Source organism: Cladosporium halotolerans, assembly GCF_011745625.1.
Source record: "Cladosporium halotolerans strain TM138-S3 chromosome Unknown Sca21, whole genome shotgun sequence".
NCBI lineage: Eukaryota > Fungi > Ascomycota > Dothideomycetes > Cladosporiales > Cladosporiaceae > Cladosporium > Cladosporium halotolerans.
Genome location: NW_027191472.1, coordinates 157458 through 179555, shown reverse-complemented (window position 1 = coordinate 179555; position 22098 = coordinate 157458). Strand labels below are relative to the sequence as shown.

Here is a 22098-nt window from a genome sequence, read left to right as displayed (position 1 = left end):
CCCTGCCCCCTAAGAAACTAACCCCTACTCCACCTCCTCCCCCAAACAAACAATCCGCCCCTCAACCCTCGGCGCAACCCCCCTCGCCCAAGCAGGACACGCGCCCTCGTCCGCCCTCTCCGCGCAACACGCCGGCTGGCCCTTCAGCCCCGCCAGCCGCCACCACTTGCGCACGACTTTCCGCGCAAGAACATGCTCGCGCGAAGCACCGCTCTCGCCAGCATCATCCTCTTCCACATCCGACGAGCACGACGACTCCGCGTCCTCCCCGTCAGCAGGCGGCTGCGACGAGACTTGCGCCTTGCCCACCAGCGACGGCAGCGCATTGCCCTCGTTCCCACCCCCATCCCTCCTCGCCCTCTTCGCCGGCGGCGCCTTCCCCTCAACCGGCGAACTCGGCTCAGTAACAGGATGCACCTCCTGCACGCCCCTCCCGACTCTCTCCCAGAGCCCCTCCAGCTCACCACCCCACATCCGCCAGCGGCCCAGAACCCTCAGACTCATGAAATACTGCCGCAGCAGCGTCGAGATCAGCACCCCGTTCTCCTCGTCGACCACGCACTCCGCTTGCCCGCCGTTTTCCTTCGAGAGGAGAGAAGTGAAACCGTCCTTGCCGCGGATCATGTACTCGCGCGTGCAGCACGTGTACTCCCTCTCGGGCTCCAGCGGCTCACCAGCAACGCAGACAGCGCTGCAGCGCGAGCCCGCGGGCAAAGCCGGGTCGAAAGCGAAGCTCAGCCCGCTGACCTGCGGGAAGCGGCCCTCGAGCGCCGGATAGGTGGAGACGCCGTTCTCGAGCGCGGCGACGAGCGCGCTGCCCGTCACGCGGACGACGACGCAGGGGTCCTCGAAGGGGAAGCAGTTCATGATGTCTCTCATCCTCAGGACTCCGGGCGGGTAGACCTGGTCGCCGCGGATGGTGCCCGCGGCCATGAGGGCGCAGTCGGCGGCGTAGTGGAGGCGCATGATGTCGCAGACGAGGTTGCCGAGGTTGCTCTCGCGGCGGCGGACGGTGGTGAAGCGGGCGTCGAGGGGGGCGGCGGTGAAGCCGATGGGCTTGGACATTTTGGCCTTCAGAGCTGATGTCAGCTTGTCGACCGTCTGGAGGGTCGCGGGGTCTTCTGGTGTCGAGCCCACGACGTCGCGGCGGAGGATGTCGAAGGTCCATTTGCCGGGGGAGGGCGAGCGCCGCGCTTCGATGTAGCTGAGGTTTTTGAAGTCCGTGCCGCTGCGGAGGAGGTGCGTGCCGTTGATGATGGAGTGCGTGTAGGTGTGGTCGTGGCCGCCGAGGATGAGGTCGAGGGTGCCGGGGGGGATGTTGGTGGCGAGCTTGTCGTCGTTCGGCTGGCGCTGGTGGGAGAGGGCGATGACGATTTCGGCGCCTTGCTCTCGTAGTTTGGGCGCCAGCTCGGCGGCTGTAGCGGACGCGCTGAGGTATTTCAGATTCGGTGGGAGGGAATTTAGAGTGGCGAGCCATTCGCGCTCGACGAGGCCTATAATGCCGACTTTGATGCCGTTGGAGGCTGTGAGCATCACGGTGCGCTTGCAGTTGCCCATTGGGACGTTCTCGCCGAGAGCTGGGTCAAGGACGTTTGCTACGAGCCAGGGGAATGTGCAGCGTTTGGATAAGTGGCCGAACTGCTCCATTCCAAAGTCCAGGTCGTGGTTGCCGAGACAAGCTGCATTGATGCCAGTTGCGTTGAGAAGAGGGACCATGTGGCTGCCTGTAACATCAGTCAGCCTATGTGTTCCAATGTGACGTTGTGTCGTGCTTTCAAGATCAGACCTTTCGTAACGCTGCTCTCCAGACTCGGGTTAAAAGCATCGCCACTGAACAGCGTCAACAGCTCCGGCTGACCCGCGGACTTCTCGTCTTTGGCATAGTAATTGCAAAGCGTCTGAAAACGAGCAATACCGCCCACTGGCTCACGCGAGCCGGGCTCGACGTGGTACACATCGTTGTAGTGGATGAAGCGTAAGTCGGGAGCGGAATCGCCGGAATGGCCGCTTGAGTAGGTCACACTTTCTGTTGGTAGGTCTAGTCAGATCAATGAGTTCAAGTGAACAATCGCACAATTGTCTCAAAGGAGCTTGGTGGGCAAAAAGCCTTCCAAAGTGGGTGTGTGTTCCATACCTCCATCGCCGGTCTCCTGCGAACGAGCCATCTCCAATGGTCAGCAGAAATGGCTTCGTCAATCGCCGTGTACACCGTCTCTAGGTGCGAAATCGTTGGCGTTCACCACAGAAACAGAGCTGGAGAGATCAGATCAAGAAGGATGCAGTTGTACGAGTGTAGACCGTCTCTGTCCGTGGTATGAGGCGGTGGAAGCAGGTGAGGTTGACCGCATGGTGGCGCTAAGCCCGATGCGGCGCAGCACAGCGTGCAAGCAAGGCGAAGCGATGTTACAGGAAGCTTTATCGAGGGTTTCGAGAATGGTGTGTCAATCACCGTTCGATTATAGTCATGTAACGATTTCTTGGATAGTATAGTAGCATCGATCTATCTTAACAAATGTGTGTACTCGTGCCATCATTAACCCAGAACACAAGGTATCCGCATGCGTGCCTTTATCAGATCCAACGCCATAGCTCGTCAATCAGAGTCCCTCGGCCAAGTATACATGCCTCCAAATGCATGTAGTATATCAATCTTGTTTGAAGCCAGCCGAAATCTTCGCAAATCACTGCCCAGCATGCCCATCAAAATCAAAAACACTGTCAAAGTTCAAATCGTCAAAACCGACATCCTCCATCGCCACATCCTCGCCTCCACCAGCCGCAGCAAGCCCACCAGGGACGAGCGCCTCCGTCGACCAGTTCTGCTGCTGCGCAGCATTCAGATCCAGACTCGGCGGCTCGGCAACAACGTTCAAGCCATCCACACCAGCGAACCCCGCGCCCGAAGAAGCGATCAAATCGTCCAGATCCTTGAGCAGAACGCTCTCGTCCGCGCCCCAGTCCGTGCCGTTAAACCAGTCGTGCGCCGTCGCGTCCTCCGTGTGGTTCCCGTGCAGCAGTGTGTACTCCGCCGTCAGCGGCTGCTGGCCCTGGCCCTGGCCCTGGCCCTGCGGCTGCAAGTGGATCTGCCTCGTAGCAGCGTCGCTGGCGAAGTCGAGGCCGGCGCCGACGTTCGGGCCCAGGAACTCCATCATGGCGCCCGTGGAAGTCGAGTCCGCGTTCGCGATGCTGGGCAGAGAAGGGTTTGGCGTCGAGGCGGTGAAAGTCGGCGGCGGCATGAGGCCGCTTTCTTTCCAGGCGGGAGTGACGGTTGCGAAGCGCTGGGCGCGGTGGGGCGGGAGCTCGTACTTGTGTCGTCGGAGGTAGGGGCTGGTGCTGGTGCTGTTGTCGGCCGGGGTCTGGGGGCCGCGGAGCGGGATGCCGTTGGGGCCCCAGTTGTCGTCTTCTTCTGCTGCCTCCATGGCTGTGAGGGTGTCGAGGCCGCGAGCTATGGCGTCTGCGCGGGAGGTGGCTTGCTGCCGGTCGCGGAGGGCGCCGAGGCGTTCGTTCTGCTCGGTGAAGGGGCAGTTGGCTACTTCGCCTTTTTGGAGCCTCTCCAGCATTTCCCATCGTGATTGTGCGGCGGCGACGACGGGATCCTCTGATATCCACTCCTCGTTCATGACACCGGCGTTGAAGTCCAGCAGTTGCTGCTCGATTGAATCGGAACCAGCAGAGAAGCGCTGTTGCAAGTTGGGATCGAAGACTGGCGTATGAGTGCCTGAATTCGCCTGCAACCCCGGGCTGTCTTGGACCGGACGCTTCAACGCCGAAATCGGCAGCTCATACGAACACCACCGTCTAGTCTTCGGCTCGGTCCCCGGTGACTTCTCGAACGGACGCATGTCCGCCACATTGCCTTCGCACTCCGCATGCTGGCAGCGGTAATCAGGTCCGTGCAGAACACCCTCTTTCGCCAGCTGATGGTACAGGCTGCGGACTTCTTCCCGCTTTTGCTGGATGACCTGCTTGTCTGGACCAGGGCTCATCTTCAAATTGCCGTGCTGTTTTGCTTGTGCCTGATTGAATGCCGCCAACTGCACAGAGAAGGGTATGCGCAGGCCGAGATCGCCGTACGTTTCCAGATCCTCGGGGATTTGCGAGCCTTCTCCGCCAACGGCAGACGGGATGAAATCTAAGCCGTGCGCTTTCTTGAAAAGATCCAGCCATTCAGGGTTGTCGGCGGCCGTCTGGTTCCAGCTATCGTCGGATCCGTACAGGACTTTGCGCGCGTAGCTCTGAAGCATTTCATCCGTAAGGACGATCCCCTTGGCGGCCATATCGTTGGCGTACTTGCCGAGGCGGACCGTGAGAATCTCCCAGCAAGTCGCCATCGTCGTTTGGTTCTGCTCCGCATCATTCCCTCCCACAGTACGATCCCGAGGTCCTTCCTGTGCCTCGGCCCTGGCAACCACCTCGGTTGCGTGAGCATTGCAGTGGTTCCTGCTGGTAGCGCTGAAAGGGTTCGGGCTCACGGCTTCAATGCCGATCAAGTAAGGAGGCATCGCATTCGTGACTTGCGCCGCGACCGCTGGGTCCAGTCCTCGGCAGCCCTTCCACTGCGACATCTTCGCGCCAGCCTTGAAATGCGCGGTCAAGTGATCGACGCGCTCCTGCCACACACTGAATCGCTGAGCGCAGAATCCGCAACGGCTGTTGATGTTCGTCGCAACGGACTTCCAGGCGTCCATACAAGGCAGCATCTCACATCCGTGCATGAGTCGGAGATGCTGACGCAAGTGGTCTTTACGGTAGAAGGTCCGCGCGTCAAAGCCCTTCTCCTCGCAAGCGCTGTGGTTGTGAGATTCTCCATGCTCGGCAGAGACATCCTGCTCCTTGCAGTAAACGCATGTCTTCTTTCCAGTCTCCTTGTCGACGATCACCGGCCCGATGGGGGCACAGATCCACTTCTCCAGAGAAAGATGCAATGACTTTTCGTGCCGTGTCCAGTCGTACTTTGACTTGAAAGTGTCTGTGCAGAACGTGCATTGAAAAATGCGTCGCTTGTCTTCAGTCGGTTGTCGCGCATGGGTGGTCACATTCCTCCTTCGTCGTCGACGATCCTTCTTTCCGGCAAGGCTTGAGCTGAAAGAACCGTAGGATCCATGCGAAGAGCCTCTCGAATTCGCAGCGGAAGATACTGCGGAGTGGGAAATCGAGCTGGGCTGGCTGGTGTCGAAAGACGTCGTCGACTGGGCCCGTTTCTGAGACCATCCAGAGCCGTTGCTGGAGTCCTTGTGCCGGCGTGTGTTGTAGCTCGAAGGAGAAGTGGCCTCTTCCGGGAGGTCCGACCGCTCGACGGCCTTGAAAATATCCGTGAAGCGGGCGGGCTCGTTCTCAGGCGGAGAGTGCTGCCAACGTTCGAACGGGTTGAGTTCTTCCCAAGGCTTCTCCGGTTCCGGAATGTCGATAGCAGGTGTGCAGGGTCGCAGACTAGGGGATTCGCAAAGTTTAGGGCGGGATCTTTGGTTAGTTTTGGCCCTTCGCCGTGCGTTCGCAAGCCAGTTGGCGATTTGAATAGGCTTCAGTTCAGTTTGCCTCTCGAGCTCGGCTTTCTCCTCTTCGGTCGGGTAAGGGTGGTGCTGGTGGGAATCCAACCACTCACGCAACGCTTTTACCGCGTGGCGTGGGAACCGGATGCCATTACGCTTCGAACTACCTGGAGCGTCGTCCCCACGAGGAGTGAGGGTGCCGCTGCCTCGGCTGTGAAGTGTTTTGATGCCTGTCAAGGTGCCCCGTTCTCTGCAGGACAGCTCGTCGACCGAATGTAAGGTGTCGAAGAAGGCGCCATTAGAATCATTGTTGTAGTTGCTCGCCTCCAGAGTTTGGGAATTGGAAAGACTGCACTCCCGGAAAAGACTCGTGCATGAGGTGCATCCCGTACAATCATCTCTCAAATAGCACTCAAGGTGCTTCGATCTACAGTAGTCGCAAGGCTTTGCAGGACGCACAAATCTATGCGCATATTAGTGTCAGGTCAGTGATCTCCAGCAAGTAATGCGGACCTTGGAATGAAGTTCTCAAATTTGCTGTAGTCGGGCTCCTCGACGAAAGCACCTGGGTTCTCGGGGACGGCCAGGTCCCAGTCGGGCACACCTTGGCACAGACAGCTGAAGCATGTCAGTAGAGGACGTCGGGAGTCAGTGTGAATCTGGACCTACTTGTCCACATCGGGGTGCGCAGGGCACACATAAGGCTGCTGGGTCAAGGCGGGCAGATCTGCAGGCGCACCGGCAAGGGTGTCGGCGTGCCCATCCAAAGCCACGCCGCCCAACGTGTCGATTGGCTCAGTCATGTCGAAGGCCATTTCGGGCTCCTCGGCGATGGTAGGCATTGCCTATTGCAGGCATCAAAAGGCGTGCGGGACGTGGCACCGGTTCAGCGCGAGGCTGCGCGGCAAAGCACGGGTTTGATAAGATGATATGTAGAAAGGCGCGAGACAAGAAACAGAAGGGCGCAACTGGACCTAAAGACAACGACTGCAGCGCTCGTGCCCGCCTGCCGACTGCAATGCGCGGACGGGTAGAGTCATCGCGCCGGGCTGGTGCGCAGGCGGTACGGTGCAGCTTGTACTTTGCGCCCTTCCATTGACAGAACCGCATGGCTTCGCCGAGCTCGGCCCACTCTTTGGCGGGGAAGGCCGCAGCACGCGGACTCCGACTGCTGCAGCTTTGGCGCTGAGGACGGCTACTGCGGCCGTGCCCTGGAGCGTAGTAAAACTTATCGTCCGTAGTGGCAATGGAATACCGAATGGAGGGCATTTTTATATCATTTCATGACTGTCGATATCGTCCTCCGCGCAGATGTTGCATGAAGGAGTAGGCCATGTCGCATACGCTCTACAAGCTGCCTCGGCCCCGAAACTCGCAAGCGTTTCGGAACCTTCCACGCATAAAGAATGCACTCATAGGTACGCCGTACGCCGAAAACTCACACGCGACTGATGACCACGCGCAGCCTTCATGCTCCAGGCCACCATCTGTCGATCATTCCCCGCGTTGTTGCTCCTGAAGTCTCCAATGATATGCTTCATCCATCTTATCAGGCGGTGTGCCGTTTGTCAGCATGCGCAAGGCAGCTACTCGATGTGACTGTCAATCGCTGCAGGAACCGTGATTCCAACGCTGATTCGACACATCCAGCTTCGCCTTGGCCTCTCGTGCATTGGACGTCGCCGCCATTGAACTCCAGATCCGAGACTGTGGATTGCGACACGCGGTAGGATCCACCCTTGGATTCGCCAAGCGTGCTGACTGCAGCCGACGTTCGGAGTAGGAGTTCGGAGTACATAAAAGTTCGGAGTAGACTGCTTCCAGCTCCTTCCAGAAGTGTGATAGGATCGCGATCCTAAAGTCTGTTCGATTGAGCAAGTTATTACTGCCTGGTCGCCTCATAGTCATGTGGTTTGGCATCCTCGACGATAAGAATGATTATCACCGCAACTAGGGGACGAGCCCCACGCGCCTTCGCCCATCCCTGCGGCTAGAGCTAGACGGTCATCCATCTCGAAGATGAACATCTGCTCGTGAAGGAAGTATCAACCTTCCCAGAGCTTTAAGAGATATTTCCATCCCGAGCAACCTGTGATGACAGGCAGTCTTCGAGTCTCATGTCCGCAACAGTCGACACTGCGAGAGAGGACGATTACTGATCCAGCGTCCTTCAGCTGCAGAAAGGACGCATTAGGAAGCTACTGCCGAGCCATACATCAATTGCCCGATAGGCGGACACGGACACTCGACTCATAACATATTCGCGACTCACAATACTTTTCTCGCGTATAAGTCCTGTATCCAATTTCCCTCAAACTCTTCCAACAATACAATCAAGCACAACTCTCCCACCCAGCTTGCTTCCCCACCCATCCCATCCAAAGATCCAAAAATGTCCACCTCACCCACCACCCCCATCCAACCAAACCCCCTCCCCCTCCACCCCTCCTCCCCCACCGAAACCCTCCCCGGCACCCACATAACCCTCGAACCGCTCGCCCCCCACCACGCCCCAGCCCTCTACCCCCTCATCAGCGGCCCCGCCGCCGCCCCTCTCTGGACCTACATGCCGTCCGGCCCCTTCGCCGACCTCGCCACCTTCCAATCCTACATAACCCAACACGCCTCCTCGCCCAGCGCAATCTTCTGGGCCATCCGCTCCAACGCCACGGGCGCCATCCTCGGCCACACGTCCTACCTGCGCATCGACAGCGCCAACGCCGTCGTCGAAATCGGCAACATCCTCTACACCCCTGCCCTGCAGCGCACCGTCGGCGCGACGGAAGCCTGGTACCTGCTTGCTTCGCGCGCCTTCGCGGCCGGGTACCGCAGGCTGGAGTGGAAGTGCAATGCGCTGAATGCGCCTTCGCGGCGCGCGGCGCTGCGGTACGGGCATGTGTTTGAGGGGGTGTTTAGGCAGCATATGGTTGTCAAGGGGGCGAATCGGGATACGGCGTGGTTTTCGATGCTGGATGGGGAGTGGCCGAGGGAGAAGAGGGTTATTGAGGCGTGGATGGGGGAGGGGAATTTTGACGAGGAGGGGAGGCAGATGAGGGGGTTGGGGGAGGTGAGGGAGGCGGAGAGGGAGAGGGAGAGGGGGGGTGTTTGAGATGTGCTCTGTTTGTCTGGGCGTGAGATTGGGGATTGTACAGAGCCATGTGGGCGGGCTGGCGGATTGATGCGAAGACGAGATGATACACGGATGCGGATTGTGCAGCTGCCGTGCAGATCTTACGTGGGTTGGCTTGACGTGGTCCGCTGATCATGTCTGTAGTGCTGATCCGGCAGTCAGCACCTTTGCCTCGGCCGAAGAAGTGAGACAAGCGTTCCGTGTAACAGAGACATGAAGACAAGTTCGACCTTCACGAAACGATTGCCTCGGCTCCGGCGGGGGAAGCAAGCCCTGAGCCTTCAACACCGCCAAACGTGAATCCATGCTCAGTGTATACATTCACTTCGGCCGTAAAGAATTAAGAGCTGAAGAAGACAAGCATTTCGAGCTAAACGGGCGAGGTGCCGACAGGACGATCGTGTAGGCGGTGCTTGCCCGACGCTTTGGCCGAGGGGTGGAGAACGATGCGGGGCAACCTATGCCGCGCTCATGGGTGGCGATTTATCATATCCATTGATGGGCTTATCATTTGCTACAACTTGTTCTTCTCTATATAAGCATACAATTCTTGCTATATCATTTCTTGATATTTCACTTTTCGTATTGGCTGATAGGACTACTTCGACCCAACACCGGCTCAAAAAAAGACTTCACAATGGCGCCACACGCAGAGAGCACAACCGCCGTTGCCTCTGATGGCAAAGACGTCCCAGTCAACCCTGGCCAGGCCCCCTTGGAACCAGGAATCAAGAAGAACATTGCCCAGGGCAAGATGACCGCGTTTCCCTCGTGAGTCCAGCTCTGTCCAGCTTCTTTCCAGACCCTCACCAACAATCTAACCACCTCTCAGAGCCCCCACATTCACCGACAAGCACGAAGAGCGCGAATACCTCAAAGGCCGCCTGGCCGCCGCCTTCCGGATCTTCGGCAAATACGGCTTCGACGAGGGCGTGGCGGGCCACATCACGCTTCGCGACCCCGTGCAGCCGGACTGCTTCTGGGTGAACCCGTTCGGGCGCGCCTTCAGCCTCATCACCAAATCCGACCTGATCCTCGTCGACCACGCCGGGCAGGTGATCGGCGGCGGCGAGAACCGGCTGCTCAACACGGCGGCGTACATGATCCACAGCGCGATCCACGAGGCGAGGCCGGATGTGATCTGCGCGGCGCACAGCCACAGCATCTATGGCCGGACGTGGTGCACGCTGGGCCGGAAGCTGGATACGCTGACGCAGGATTCGTGCGCGTTTCACAATGACCATGTGCTTTATGAGAGTTTCAACGGCGTTGTGTTGGCGGAGAAGGAGGGGAAGGACATTGCTGCTTGTCTTGGGGAGAAGAAGGCTGCGTTGCTGCAGAACCATGGATTGCTGACTGTGGGCGGATCCGTGGAGGAGGTGAGTGCATTACGAGTAGGATCCCAGATCAATTGAAGTTTACTGACCACGCGTAAAGGCTGTCTTCTGGTTCTTGTCCCTGGACAAGTGCTGCCACAGCCAGCTCATGGCCGAAGCGGCGGCTGGGTCACGCGGCGAGAAGCCCGTTCCAATTGGTGCCGAGGAGGCTGAATACACCGCTCGTACTGTGGGCTCGCGCAAGGCAGGCTGGTTCAGCGCGAAGCCGCTATTTGATGTGATCCACAAGGAGACCGGCGGTGACTACTTGGAGTAGATGCATATAGGTCGTTGATTGGCGCTTCCAGAATGATATCATGAATTTTCTGAGGATTCAATACTTCCAATGGACGATTTCTCATTATGTAGCCCGTCGCTGTTGTCTTCAACTTTGCGATTAGGGGACTCGCATCCTTGCGCGGATCAAACCCGCTAGGTTCGGGGCTCCAGGTCTGTGGAGCATCGCTTTCTCTTTGCTATGCTTTGTACCTGCCTAGTCACACACATGATGATTGGTAGATGATCAGCCATGGTGCATGACAACTTTTGGGTATCAAGTTGGGACGGGAAAGAGGACGGGAGGCCTGTCAAATACAACCTAGGGATGAGATCGGATTCGGCCAGTGATCCACCTGAGCATGGTATCAACATCAAAGAAAATTTCCTGGAGATGGAACAAAGGTAGAACATTCGACACCCAATCCACACTCTTCAGGCGGGCATTTGCCCCTTTCTTTGGTAGGTCCCAGCGGCGATGCTGCCCAAGCGAACGGCAAGCCAGGGCTTGTGCCAAATCAAAACATGATACCGTTTCCAGCTGAAGAGTGGGGCGGGGTAAGCGAGCGGCGCCTGCTATCACATGTCAAAGTCTGTCCGGCCGGCTGAGGCGCAAAGGGACGAAGTTTGGGCTGCGACAATTTGAAGGAGGCAATCTTGAGACTACCTAAGAATCTCTCAAAAGCCTTGAAACAGCATTTTCCGCACCGCTGATTCAGTCGGCCGCGGACGGCAGTGGGATGACGGAGGGATGAAGCGTTGTAGCCAGCGAATTGTTGAGATATGTGGCGCGCATGACGCACGACCACGCAGCTAGCCCATGTCACAAAGGTGGAGCCCCAAACAACTTGATTTTGCGTCAATTCGAAACATCCGCCGGGCTCGTCTTCTGTCTGCACGCGAATACCTTGGAATAATACACTCCATCCTCGGTTTCCATACTTCTCACCTCTACCCTGTCGCAAACTCCATTCCCGGAGCCTAATATCTTCCTCCCCGCAAGCTCCCACCAGCTCCCAGAGCTCCGATTAGACCGCTTGACTTGAGCACGCGACCACACACCAGCCATGGCCGACACCACCTCTGCTCCCGACTACCCCGACCTGAACAACCAGGGCCAGGCGAACGGCACTAGCATCAAAGACACCGTGACCAACTGTGAGGTAGGCGCAGATTGCAAGCTGTCGGACAATGGAAGCAGGACACGGCTGAGGCCCAGCGACGTCAGACGGAAAGAGGGTGCCTGCAGTCACTTGGGCAGCCACTGCTACGCCATGAAAGGTCGCGACACTTGTCATGCGCAGCAGTGACTCTCTCCGACTGATAAGCGTCACCCTCTTTTGTCTGCCTTCTCTTGTTTTGCTATCCGGCCTTCCGCACAGAAACACCTCCGAATTCCACGGGCTGACACCTGTCCAACAGTATCTCCTCAGCCTGATTGAGACGCGCCGCCTTCCACATTTATCCTAACATCAACAACAGCTGCCTCCAACACCATGAACTCCATCCAGAACTCGCAGACCATGCAGTCTATTTCCAACGGCCCGGTTGCCGACAAGGCTCGCAATGAGGCTGCCACCACCAAGAACGAGTTCTCCAACCTGGCCGCTGCCCGCCAGACACCCAACAGCAAGACTGCTACCGGCCAGAACCTCACTCACTACCACTCCCTCTTCTACTCTCTCCTCAGCTGGGAGAACCCGCGAGCCACCGCCATCTCCTTCGCCACTATTGTCACCGGCATTCTGCTCGCCCGCTATGTCCCTCTCGAGCGCTACGTTCTTAAGGCTGCTTTCACCGTTCTCGGTGTGACCGCTGCCGCCGAGCTCGTTGGTCACTTCATCCTCGGCGAGGGTTTCGCTACCAAGATGCGCCCTAAGAGATACTACACAATTCCGCGTGAGACTCTGGACAGCATCACCGGTGACCTCGAGGAGCTTATCAACTTCTTCGTTATTGAGTTCCAGCGCATCCTTTTCGCCGAGAACGTCTGGGCCACTATTGCTGTATGTGAACTGATATTGCGAAGATCACTTGGGAATCATAGTCTAACACATCCCAGGCTTTCTTCACCACCCTCATCGGCTACTTCCTCGTCAAGGTCACTCCCAAGTGGGGTCTCCTACTCCTCTCCACCTTCGTCGTCTACCTTACTCCTCTGATCTACATCAAGAACAAGGAGCTGATCGACCGCCACCTCAACAACGCCGCCGAGCTCGCCAACAAGCAGACCGCGCAGTTCCGCCAGGTTGCCGCTAAGAACACCAACAAGGCTTTCGAGGCCACCTCCTCCGCTACTTCTCAGTACGTTTCCATGGCCCAGGAGTACATGGGTGGTGCCAAGAAGGCCGCTGTGGACAAGGGCTACGTGAGCAAGGAGACCGCCGAGAAGGCCCCCGGCGCGCCCGTTGAGAAGAGCTACACCGATGCTGCCCCCGCCAAGGAGACCAGCGCTCCCTCCGCTCCTGTTGAGCAGCCCGCCGAGGCGGCGCCGGCTGAGAAGGCCAGCTCCCCTGTCGTCGAGCAGCCGACCAGCGCTGAGAAGGCTGACTTCCCTGCCGCGCCCACCGCCGAGCCCCACGCTGCCTCCGGCCAGGAGCCTGAGGCCGCTGAGCCGCTTTCTGTCTCCGAGCCTCACGCCGCTGAGGAGAAGAAGGAGCCCCTTGTTTCTCTTTAGGGAAGCAGCACACAACCCAAACCAGCAAAAGGCGACAAGCTAAGAGTGGGAAGTAAAAGGTGGAAGAGATTGAATAATGTGCCCACCGGCACACTCTTGCCAACGCCTGACGCGCAACTGGAGAATGACACCGAGCAACCATCTCTTGGAGGCGTTCCCTGGGATTAGAGTGACGAAGCACAGCACGACGGACCTGTACGATCAGAATGCTATGGGGATATGGTGGGGCTTCTCCTCTTGCTTCTCGTTTCTACGACCTTTTTTTCTCTTCTTACGTTCACACGATTTGCCTACGTTTCTCCCCTGATGCATGCGAAGCGAGGCGAGACAAAAGAATCCCGCACACCTGAGTTTTTTTGTCTGTGGGTCTTTGTACCTTAGTTTCTAGCATGAGCCATGAGGATGAGAATATTAATGGTGGTATGACGTTTTGACTACAACCCTTCGAGCCGAGCTAAATTTTCATTGTGTGGTGATCGTTGCTGCGACTTATTTTCCGCTTGCAGTTTTAATATTTGTATTGCCCATCCGCCGGAGCGGATGGACATTGTGTTTTCCTCGCCATGTCATAATCTCTGAGTTTCCCCAGATTTCGCATGTGAACGAACCTCGGCTTACAAGCTTATGCCCCGGGTAGCCGGCCGAGCCGACTACCTCTACCATTACACAGCATGCTCCAAACATTTCCTCCAAAGCCGGACTGACCACTCCTCCTCTAACCTCCCTCTCTCACACCTCAAACTCCACCCAAAATGGCCTCCCAAGCCCTGCGCACCAGCGCAGCCAAAACCGCCCGCCCCTCCATCCCCACCCAGCGCCTCGCCTCCCTCACCCGCCACCTCTCCTCCACGCCCGCCGCGCGCAAAGAAATCCAAGAAGCCTACATCCTGTCCGCCGTCCGCACGCCCTGCGGCGTCTTCAACGGCTCGCTGGCGTCCGTCTCCGCGCCCCACCTCGGCGCAACAGCCATCAAAGAAGCCATCGCGCGCTCCAGCGTGCCCGCCGACCGCTTCACGCACGTCTACATGGGCAACGTGCTGCAGGGCGGCGTGGGGCAGGCGCCGGCGCGGCAGGCGAGCATCTTCGCGGGGCTCGCGCCGTCCGTCGAGGCGACGACGATCAACAAGGTCTGCGCGAGCGGCATGAAGGCCGTCAGCGTGGCGGCGCAGCAGATCGAGCTGGGGCAGGAGAGCGCGCTGGTCGCGGGCGGGATGGAGAACATGAGCCGCGTGCCGTACTACCTGCCGCGGGCGGCGCAGCAGCCGCCGTTCGGCGAGATGAAGCTGGACGACGGGCTGGTGAAGGACGGGCTGTGGGACGTGTACAACCAGATTCACATGGGGAATTGCGCGGAGTCGACGGCGAAGAAGTTTGAGGTTAGCCGTGAGGAGCAGGATGCGTTTGCGATCGAGTCGTATAAGAGGACGCAGGCGGCGTGGAAGGAGAGGTTGTTTGATGAGGAGATTGTGCCGGTTACGGTGAAGGGGAAGAAGGGCGATACGGTGGTGTCGGAGGATGAGGGGTATAACAGGTTGAAGTTGGAGAAGGTGCCGACGCTGAAGCCGGCGTTTGATCGTTCGGGTTCAGGTACGGTGACGGCGGCGAACAGCAGTTCGTTCAATGACGGTGCGAGCGCGCTGGTGCTCGGCAGCAAGGAGGTGGCGAAGCAGTATGGCAAGAGCAGCAAGGTGTTGGCGAGGATTTGTGGATACGCGGATGCTGCGCTGGATCCTATCGATTTCCCCGTGGCACCGGCTAAGGTCGTGCCGATTGCGTTGGAGAGAGCAGGCATCAAGCAGGAGGACGTGAAGGTGTGGGAGTTCAACGAGGCGTTCGCCGCGGTGATCAAGGCGAACCAGAAGGTAAGTTCCGCGATACTGAACACTTGTTTTCTGGACATGCTGACATGAGAACTTCACAGATCCTTGGCCTTGACGCTGAGAAGGTCAACCCTCGCGGTGGCGCCATTGCTCTCGGCCACGCGCTCGGTAGCTCTGGCTCACGAATCATCGTCACGCTGCTCCACCAGCTCAAGAAGGGTGAGTACGGTGTCGCGGCGATCTGCAACGGCGGTGGCGCTGCAACGGGCATTGTGGTTCAGAGAGTCGATGCCGATGAGATATAACGATTTTGTATGAGTAACAACTATTGGGCAAGAGAAGATCGATATACAAAAGCCTATGTACGCCAAACATGCTCAGAAGTTTTTCCCATCTCCCCGGTCTGGTGCAAAAGCGTGGTCTCAAATGCAATAGAGTGTAAATCGCTCTACTTATCTCGGAGGAAGGTTGCCTTGAGCTTCCATATTTTCGTGATTTTGGATGTGACTGAAGGTTTTCCGTCAAGGAGCTGTAAGACCGCCATCGCTGCAGCTCTGTTCCTTTGGGCTTCAGCGCAATCGCACTCCTTCCAGGATTTACCGGAACAGCACGGTGCCGAGAGAAATTGTTTGCGAATCAGAGAGGGCATGGTGTGTTTGCTGTCAGAGTGCTTCACAAGGCGGCACTTCTTCCGGTCGCGTGAGTACAAAGCAAGCAAGCGCACTACTTCCAGACATTCCGCGTTGTTATGTTGTTGCCAGTGGCTGACTATTTTATTCAGCAGGATTCGCCATGGACTGAGGTCGCATCCTTCGATGATTCCCAAAGGCTCTGCACCGTGCTGCGGTAAGACCTCGATTGCTCTGGCGTTTAAGGAACTGGAATAAACTTGGAAGCCGAGGGTTTCAGTTGCTTCTTGTGTGGTGATAGCTCCAGGCCGCTTAATTGCGTCTTCGAGGAATAGGATGCCACCAGTTTCCAACACTGTAGATAGCAGAGACGGGTAGAGGCCTCTAGGATAAGAGTTTGGTGAATAATCTTGAGTTGGGTCCCCAATGCCATCCAACCGGTATGTCCAGTGCACGATCTCATCCCATGATCGATCTCGGGTCTGTAGGAACCTTTGCTGCAGCCTTCCATCAATGTAAGTGAGGAGATCAAATAGAGAGCTTCCAGTGGAGGCTTCCGCTTTAGCATTCAAATACAAGAGCTTCTTAATGTTCGGATCCATGACAGTATATCCGGAAAATTTGTCGCAGTTGATAAGACACGCGCCAATGGCGGAAACCAAAGCCAACGAAGGATCAAAACGTTCGTCCAGAACATATTTGAAGAGACCATTTTTGGCCTCTTGCTTGTTGAGGTAATCGAAGAGGCTCCTGTGCAAGAACATGAGAGCTGTGGAGGACTTAGGCTTCGCCCACGGCAAAGGTGCTAATTCATCCTCGGCACACTCGAGTAGCCCGTGGCACCGGGCTCTGATATAGTCTCTACCCGTAGCAACAGCTTCTCGATACTGATCTGGGCCAATGCGTGAGACGCGGCACGCCACTTCGTAGTCTGATGCCTGCTGGCCTAGGAACAGAACCTCAGAAGTCACTTCTTCGTACCGCATGGGACTGCATTCCAAGTTTTTCCAATGCAATGTCATCAAAAGATATCTGAGTGTTTCCGTCCTATAACGGCAAGGAACCCGAATGGTCAGGACATGCGTGAAGAGGTCGTCCAGCTCCAATGGAATTTCATCTATGCGGTCGTGGATCATCTTGGTATTCTCGTAATTGTTGACACTGTCGACAACTATTTTGCAGATGAGCGCAACCCACAGGAAAACCCCTCGGGCATGTTGTCGGATGTACGCGGCAATGTCGAGAAGCCGATGCTCTTCGGATAGGGTCAACTGTCGAAGACTTGGATTTGAAATGAGCCTTGACTCGACAAAATTCGCGATGTCGCCCTTTGTGAGGTCCTCCAAACGAAGTTTCTTACAACATCGGAAACTGTTTTCAAAAGATGTCTCCGGGCGACTGGAAACCACAATCTTGATGTTGGACGAGCGTGCCATTCCCAGCATAATTTATGCCAATTCAGTTTTGCCGACACCATCGCTATCATACTCATCCAACCCGTCAATGAGAAAAAGGAAGCTTGTCGACATCTGGTCGGTTTCAAGGACAGAATCCATTGCAGCGCGAAGCGAGGGCAACGTTGGCGCTGTATCGGAGAACTCGCGCTCCCAGAATGGAAATGCAATCCGACACATGCGCTGATCCTGCCTGAGGATTTCGTACAGCAGGGATCTGTAGAGTCCCACCAAGGTCCTTTGGAGCTCTGAGCCGATGGCCCAGAACCAGAAAGATGCCAGCACGACGGATCCATGTGCCCGACTTCTCAGGTCTTTGCGCTTGCGCAACGTCTGTGTGATGTATTTCATCAGAGTCGACTTGCCAGAGGCGGGTTTTCCGCTGATCCAGTAGACATCCTCATCTGATTGGAGCCAATCCACAAGACCCGTGGTGTGGTCTCTTTCGAAGATCCATCTGAAGGTCCGCTCGTGTGGTTTCTTGACTTGTTCCCTGCGATCATGGATTCGGGCGAAAACCAGCCATTTGAGTAGATCGTCTCTCCAAAGCTCCTCTTGATGCTTTGCTCGCTGCTCAAGCTCCGTCTCGCATTCCCCAACTGAGGTGCTAGCGTGATGGTGATGTGTAACGTCTATTGGAGCCCATGTCAGCGAGACATTTTTGGAGCCGTCTCCATGCACGGCACTAAATTGACGAGGTAATGCACCTACAGGTGTTATGGACGTCGCCGTTGTGCTGCCTGGAATTGCCGTCGGCGCTTAGATTTTGCCACCGGATTGTTTTTTTGTCGGACATCCTTTCGACAATCTTAAGACTGCGCGAATGCGCCGTGGCCAATCATCAGCCCGCCATTCTGAAGTCACGTATTGACTTCTTGGGAAGTCATCTTCTTCACGCGGCCAATTCCTCGAAGAAGAGAGCTCAGCGCTTAAGGCGAGGCTGATGGTCTCGAGTCAGGCTCTTTACATATGCGGGTCACTGGTCTCGCTTAACAATGGCGCCTGAAGATGCATGAAATTGTGGCGGTGCGCGAGGCTTTGACAGCCCGGGAGGTGGCATTGTCCCTGGACATGCACCAGGCTCAAATACCTGGGTAGTAAACATATGGTCGGGCTCCAAGCGTAGTTCTGGCCAGTTTGTGGCCATACTCGAAAGCTGCCCGTCAAACCCTAGCGTGTCCAATATGATGCATCGCTGCGTCGCCCGAGCTGAAAGCCATTCCGTCGTGAATCTCTGTGGACGCAATCACACTCGCTGCAAGGGATCACCCCTTTTTTTACGTTTGTATTCGTACGCCAGCCGGAGGAAGTATCCTCGAACATGATAAAGGGCGGGGTACCATTTGAGCGGTCGCGCATTTGTTGATGTATGCATTCCAGATCAACAAGGTGAATTCGTGCCTGAGCCTGCTGCAATCTATTTACCTGTCGCTGTACTGTACACTCATAACAGTCCTCGCATGAATGTTCCTGCCCTGATGAATCGGCAGCTCATCGACGTCAACATCGTCCTCGTCCCGCGTCCTCGACTGGCTGATTGCAGTCGTAGTCGTAGACTTGTCGTTCACAAAAGCCTTCAGATCCCGCCTCTCCAGCTCGAATCCCATCTGACTCTCCGTGTCGCCTGTGCTGTTGAACCCGGCGCTCTTGTTCTTTGTCTCCGGAATCGCTTGCCAGCTCTTCCTGTCCTTCTTCCCCTGGCTCGCTCCTCTAGAACCGAAGCCGTATGTGCTGCCAAGCACGCTCTTGAAGAGTGGTCGCAGGGTGGGCAAGCTTGCGGCTGTGATGCCCACGTTCACTTCTGTTGCGGTCCAGATGGTGATGTTGCGCGAGTCCCAGAGGAAGTCGCCTTTCTTGCCGTAGTTGGGCAGGTAGGAGATTTTGACGGCTGCGGCGGCGCAAGCGAAGAGGCCCAGGCCCAGAATGCACATCAGAGTCACTCGCGTGCGCAGGTTGACGTGCAGGTTCCAGAGCATGGGCAATGGGATGATCAAGGAAAACAGCAGGTCGGTGAGCATGTTAAGGGCGGCGTTTGTGTACGAAAGGCTCTGGATCGTCTTCACGTCCCAGCATGTGGCTTCGACTGTCGGGTCCCAGAGAACCTTAATGTTCGAGCATTGGAAAAGTACCGTCTATCAGTTTGTCAGAACTCTAAAGTCTTGGTACGAGTCGTTACAGCTATACTTACGAACATGCATCCAACGGTGTAGAAGAGCATGAAACCCATGATCCCAAGGATAAGGTATCGGTAGAATTTTACCACCGCGATTCGGATCAAGGCAGCGCCGACGGCTATCTTGACGAGGCAGACGGCATAAAGGTAGATCGGCTGAGAGGCGAAATTGACATGCATTCCAAACTGATAGACATCAGGCGGCACGTCGCCGCGATGCTTGCCGGCTCCATTATTGGCTTGTACGACGACCAATGCGAACCCGACTATCGCGAACATCAATGTGACTGTGATTGCGATGTCCTGTCAAAGCTTGAGTCAGAGAAGCATTGTGACGATGGAGTTTGTTTCGTTCACTCACATCCCAGCCCAGGCTGCGAATCATCACCGTCCTGACATAGAGCCGTGCAACAACTGTGGCAGCAGCAATTGAGGTGACTATCGCGACAGCTGCCACGATGGTACCGCTCTCATCTTCAAGCGGGTTGGAGATGGCCTCCATGCTGAAGGGGCACCTTTGGGGAAAGATTTCGTGATGACAGTAGTGTGATGGAAGCAAGGAAGAAGCCAAAGGACAGGGGGCCTTGAATTAAGACCCTGCTAGTAAAGCCTGCACCTTTCTGCAGGCGTGATGATACATGACATTCCCAGGTACATATGGCACACGTGCGGAGGGCGCAAGGCCGTCCTGATGCCCTCCTTCATGAGGAGAAGCTTTCGATAGACCCACGGCCGAAACAGCTACGGCAAACGTACCAAGAGGAACTCCTTCGCTTGCACCGAAGGCGTATGATACCGCTGTGTGACATGTCACCTGAGAGGCTTAGCATGCAAACGACCAATGTCCCGTAGAGCGAACTTACTCGTGCCGTGGGCGAGCGGGACATCGATCAAGGCCACGGCGGAGGGGCACACCGTATGTGCGCCTTGGTCCGATGGCATAGGGCTGATACCTTGGATGCTCTGGTGGACCATGCAGCGCAGAAGCTATTCCTGCAAGCGAGGTGCGCCGGGCGGCGTGTGTCGACGCTGGGAAACCGGTAGGAGTCGTCCGATCAGCTGAATGCTAACTGTACAAGGCCCTAGCCTGGGGCCAGACTTTGGCGCGACCCCAGCCGCCCGCGGTCCATTTGCCGGAAGCGGGGCTGATCTCAGGCCTCTCTGCAGGCTAATGTATCCTGGATGAAGGGCTTCAGAACTAATTCCTCCGCATCCACTCACCAGGCCCTTTGCGCGATAGACGACTGTCCTTACCGAGATAAAGTGTCTTCTGTCGTGCAGATGGGTCCCGTGTCCCAAGCGACAATGCCGGCCTTCCGCGCCAATAGTCCTATATCCCGCATTGGCAACCTTTTCTTATGATGCTGATCCCACCTCCTACCTTTCTCTGATTCTCGCTAGCTGTCACAAACCCGTTGGGCATCCCTCCGTCTTGCTGCATATCTGCTTGAATCACACGCAAGATGCGTTTCAGCCTCCTCGCCACAACCGCCTTGGTAGGCTCGCTGACCGCATCCGCGGCGCCGACCTCCGGAGACGATTCCACTGTTGCAAACCTTGCCAAACAAGCATACGACCAGGCTCACGAAGCATTGTCGTCAGAGCAAAAACGCAACCCAGGCGAAGGCTCCTGCTCGCTCAAGAACCTTCGTGTTCGTCGCGAGTGGGGATCTCTTTCCAAGAAGGAACGCAAGGCGTACACCAAAGCCGTCCAATGTCTACAGGAGAAGCCAGCACTCACCCCTTCGTCCGTGGCTCCTGGTGCGAAGTCCCGCTTCGATGACTTCGTCGCCACCCACATCAACCAGACCTTGACCATCCACTACACGGCCAACTTCCTCTCTTGGCACAGGTACTACACGTGGCTGTACGAGGAAGCTCTCCGTGAGGAGTGTGGCTACAAAGGCGACCAACCTTACTGGGACTGGGCGAAGACGGCCCACACTGGGCTTGCCGCCAGCCCCATCTTCGATGGAAGTGAGACTTCTATGAGCGGCAATGGCGCCTCCGTCTACACAGACGACACGGGCGACATTGCCCTCGGTGGATCGCCTGATCTGCCGCCCCTCTACCTTCCCACCGGTAATGGAGGAGGATGTGTCGAGTCTGGCCCTTTCAAGGACATGACCGTCAACCTTGGGCCCGTGGCTCTGTCTGCACCTGGAGGTGTCACCGTCACGCCGCCAACCGGCAATCCTTTGGACCACAACCCGAGATGTCTCAAGCGCGACCTTGTCGACGCCGTCAACCAGCGCTTTGCCAACGCCTCGTCTGTCCTGTCCCTGATCCTTAAGCCGCAGAACATCTACGACTTCCAGATGCAGATGCAGGGTATCCCTGGCTCTGGCGACGTAAGTCCCGCAAGAAAGCTTGCCAAAAGCTTGCTCAAAAGCTAACAAACTTCCTCCAGATCGGCGTCCACGGTGGTGGACACTACACCCTCGGCGGCGACCCCGGTAACGACGTGTACGTCAGCCCCGGTGACCCTGCCTTCTACCTCCACCACGGCAACATTGACCGCGTTTGGTGAGTATCCCTAGACGTTCTCTCATGTTCACCAACGGAACGCTAACCGCCAGCAGGTGGATCTGGCAATCGCTTTCCCCGAAGGACCGCCAAAACGCCATTGCCGGAACCAGGACTTTCCTGAACAACCCGCCTAGCGCGAACGGCACTCTTGACGACCTGATCGAGTTCGACTACGCCGCTGGGCCCGCGCGTCCTATCAAAGACTTGATGTCCACCATCCGCGGCCCGTTCTGCTACGTCTACCTTTAGTTGCCATTGGTAGATTAGATCTTTGGATATTAATAGGTGCCCTGATGTGGAGGGTTTAATGAGTCGTCGTATATAGAGTTCTTCGCCGGAATCGTCTCCATGGGTCGTAATGTAGATAGAGAATCGTAACTATTGTGCCTCGGCCCATCTTCTCGTCCTCTCTAGCCCTGGCGTACAATCAAGGGCCGCAATCGCCCGCTCCAGAGTCCAGACACAGCCTCCACACAAACTGCAGCCCATGACACGCGCAAAGCGGTAGCACGCATACTGTACAGCCCCTCTCACTGTCCCATCCC

At 56.8% G+C, this 22098-nt stretch overlaps 9 protein-coding genes across 9 annotated transcripts; 5 read left to right on the top strand and 4 right to left on the bottom strand.

The window, feature by feature from the left end:
• Window positions 1-24: 24 nt before the first annotated feature.
• WHR41_06460 (uncharacterized protein) lies at window positions 25-2300 on the bottom strand (the record flags this gene model as incomplete). Its single annotated transcript, XM_069375065.1, has 3 exons — window positions 2135-2300; window positions 1787-2026; window positions 25-1724 (listed from the first exon to the last, which is right to left on the bottom strand). The coding sequence occupies exons 1-3, from the start codon at window positions 2163-2165 to the stop codon at window positions 25-27; spliced, it is 1971 nt and encodes a 656-aa protein (XP_069228298.1). The 5' UTR covers window positions 2166-2300.
• A 136-nt stretch (window positions 2301-2436) lies between these two features.
• On the bottom strand, window positions 2437-6582 carry WHR41_06459 (uncharacterized protein). The gene is made up of 3 exons (XM_069375064.1): window positions 6159-6582; window positions 6003-6107; window positions 2437-5952 (listed from the first exon to the last, which is right to left on the bottom strand). Exons 1-3 carry the CDS (start codon window positions 6329-6331, stop codon window positions 2682-2684), a joined length of 3549 nt encoding a protein of 1182 aa, XP_069228230.1. The 5' UTR covers window positions 6332-6582; the 3' UTR covers window positions 2437-2681.
• Window positions 6583-7881: 1299 nt separating this feature from the next.
• WHR41_06458 (uncharacterized protein) lies at window positions 7882-8598 on the top strand (the record flags this gene model as incomplete). Its single annotated transcript, XM_069375063.1, has 1 exon — window positions 7882-8598. One exon carries the CDS (start codon window positions 7882-7884, stop codon window positions 8596-8598), a length of 717 nt encoding a protein of 238 aa, XP_069228180.1.
• A 231-nt stretch (window positions 8599-8829) lies between these two features.
• On the top strand, window positions 8830-10328 carry WHR41_06457 (uncharacterized protein). Its single transcript, XM_069375062.1, has 3 exons — window positions 8830-9390; window positions 9452-9998; window positions 10057-10328. The coding sequence occupies exons 1-3, from the start codon at window positions 9257-9259 to the stop codon at window positions 10270-10272; spliced, it is 897 nt and encodes a 298-aa protein (XP_069228234.1). The 5' UTR covers window positions 8830-9256; the 3' UTR covers window positions 10273-10328.
• Window positions 10329-10900: 572 nt separating this feature from the next.
• On the top strand, window positions 10901-13388 carry WHR41_06456 (uncharacterized protein). Its single transcript, XM_069375061.1, has 3 exons — window positions 10901-11429; window positions 11754-12277; window positions 12334-13388. The coding sequence occupies exons 1-3, from the start codon at window positions 11339-11341 to the stop codon at window positions 12946-12948; spliced, it is 1230 nt and encodes a 409-aa protein (XP_069228235.1). The 5' UTR covers window positions 10901-11338; the 3' UTR covers window positions 12949-13388.
• A 228-nt stretch (window positions 13389-13616) lies between these two features.
• Window positions 13617-15161, top strand: WHR41_06455 (uncharacterized protein). Its single transcript, XM_069375060.1, has 2 exons — window positions 13617-14810; window positions 14870-15161. Exons 1-2 carry the CDS (start codon window positions 13701-13703, stop codon window positions 15071-15073), a joined length of 1314 nt encoding a protein of 437 aa, XP_069228236.1. The 5' UTR covers window positions 13617-13700; the 3' UTR covers window positions 15074-15161.
• Window positions 15162-16710: 1549 nt separating this feature from the next.
• On the bottom strand, window positions 16711-17647 carry WHR41_06454 (uncharacterized protein; the record flags this gene model as incomplete). Its single annotated transcript, XM_069375059.1, has 2 exons — window positions 16711-17483; window positions 17563-17647. The coding sequence occupies 2 exons, from the start codon at window positions 17645-17647 to the stop codon at window positions 16846-16848; spliced, it is 723 nt and encodes a 240-aa protein (XP_069228237.1). The 3' UTR covers window positions 16711-16845.
• A 578-nt stretch (window positions 17648-18225) lies between these two features.
• Window positions 18226-20050, bottom strand: WHR41_06453 (uncharacterized protein). The gene is made up of 4 exons (XM_069375058.1): window positions 19888-20050; window positions 19386-19838; window positions 19040-19327; window positions 18226-18983 (listed from the first exon to the last, which is right to left on the bottom strand). The coding sequence occupies exons 2-4, from the start codon at window positions 19524-19526 to the stop codon at window positions 18273-18275; spliced, it is 1140 nt and encodes a 379-aa protein (XP_069228231.1). The 5' UTR covers window positions 19527-19838; window positions 19888-20050; the 3' UTR covers window positions 18226-18272.
• Window positions 20051-20267: 217 nt separating this feature from the next.
• On the top strand, window positions 20268-21957 carry WHR41_06452 (uncharacterized protein). The gene is made up of 3 exons (XM_069375057.1): window positions 20268-21375; window positions 21435-21550; window positions 21607-21957. Exons 1-3 carry the CDS (start codon window positions 20488-20490, stop codon window positions 21800-21802), a joined length of 1200 nt encoding a protein of 399 aa, XP_069228232.1. The 5' UTR covers window positions 20268-20487; the 3' UTR covers window positions 21803-21957.
• The last annotated feature ends 141 nt before the right edge of the window (window positions 21958-22098 follow it).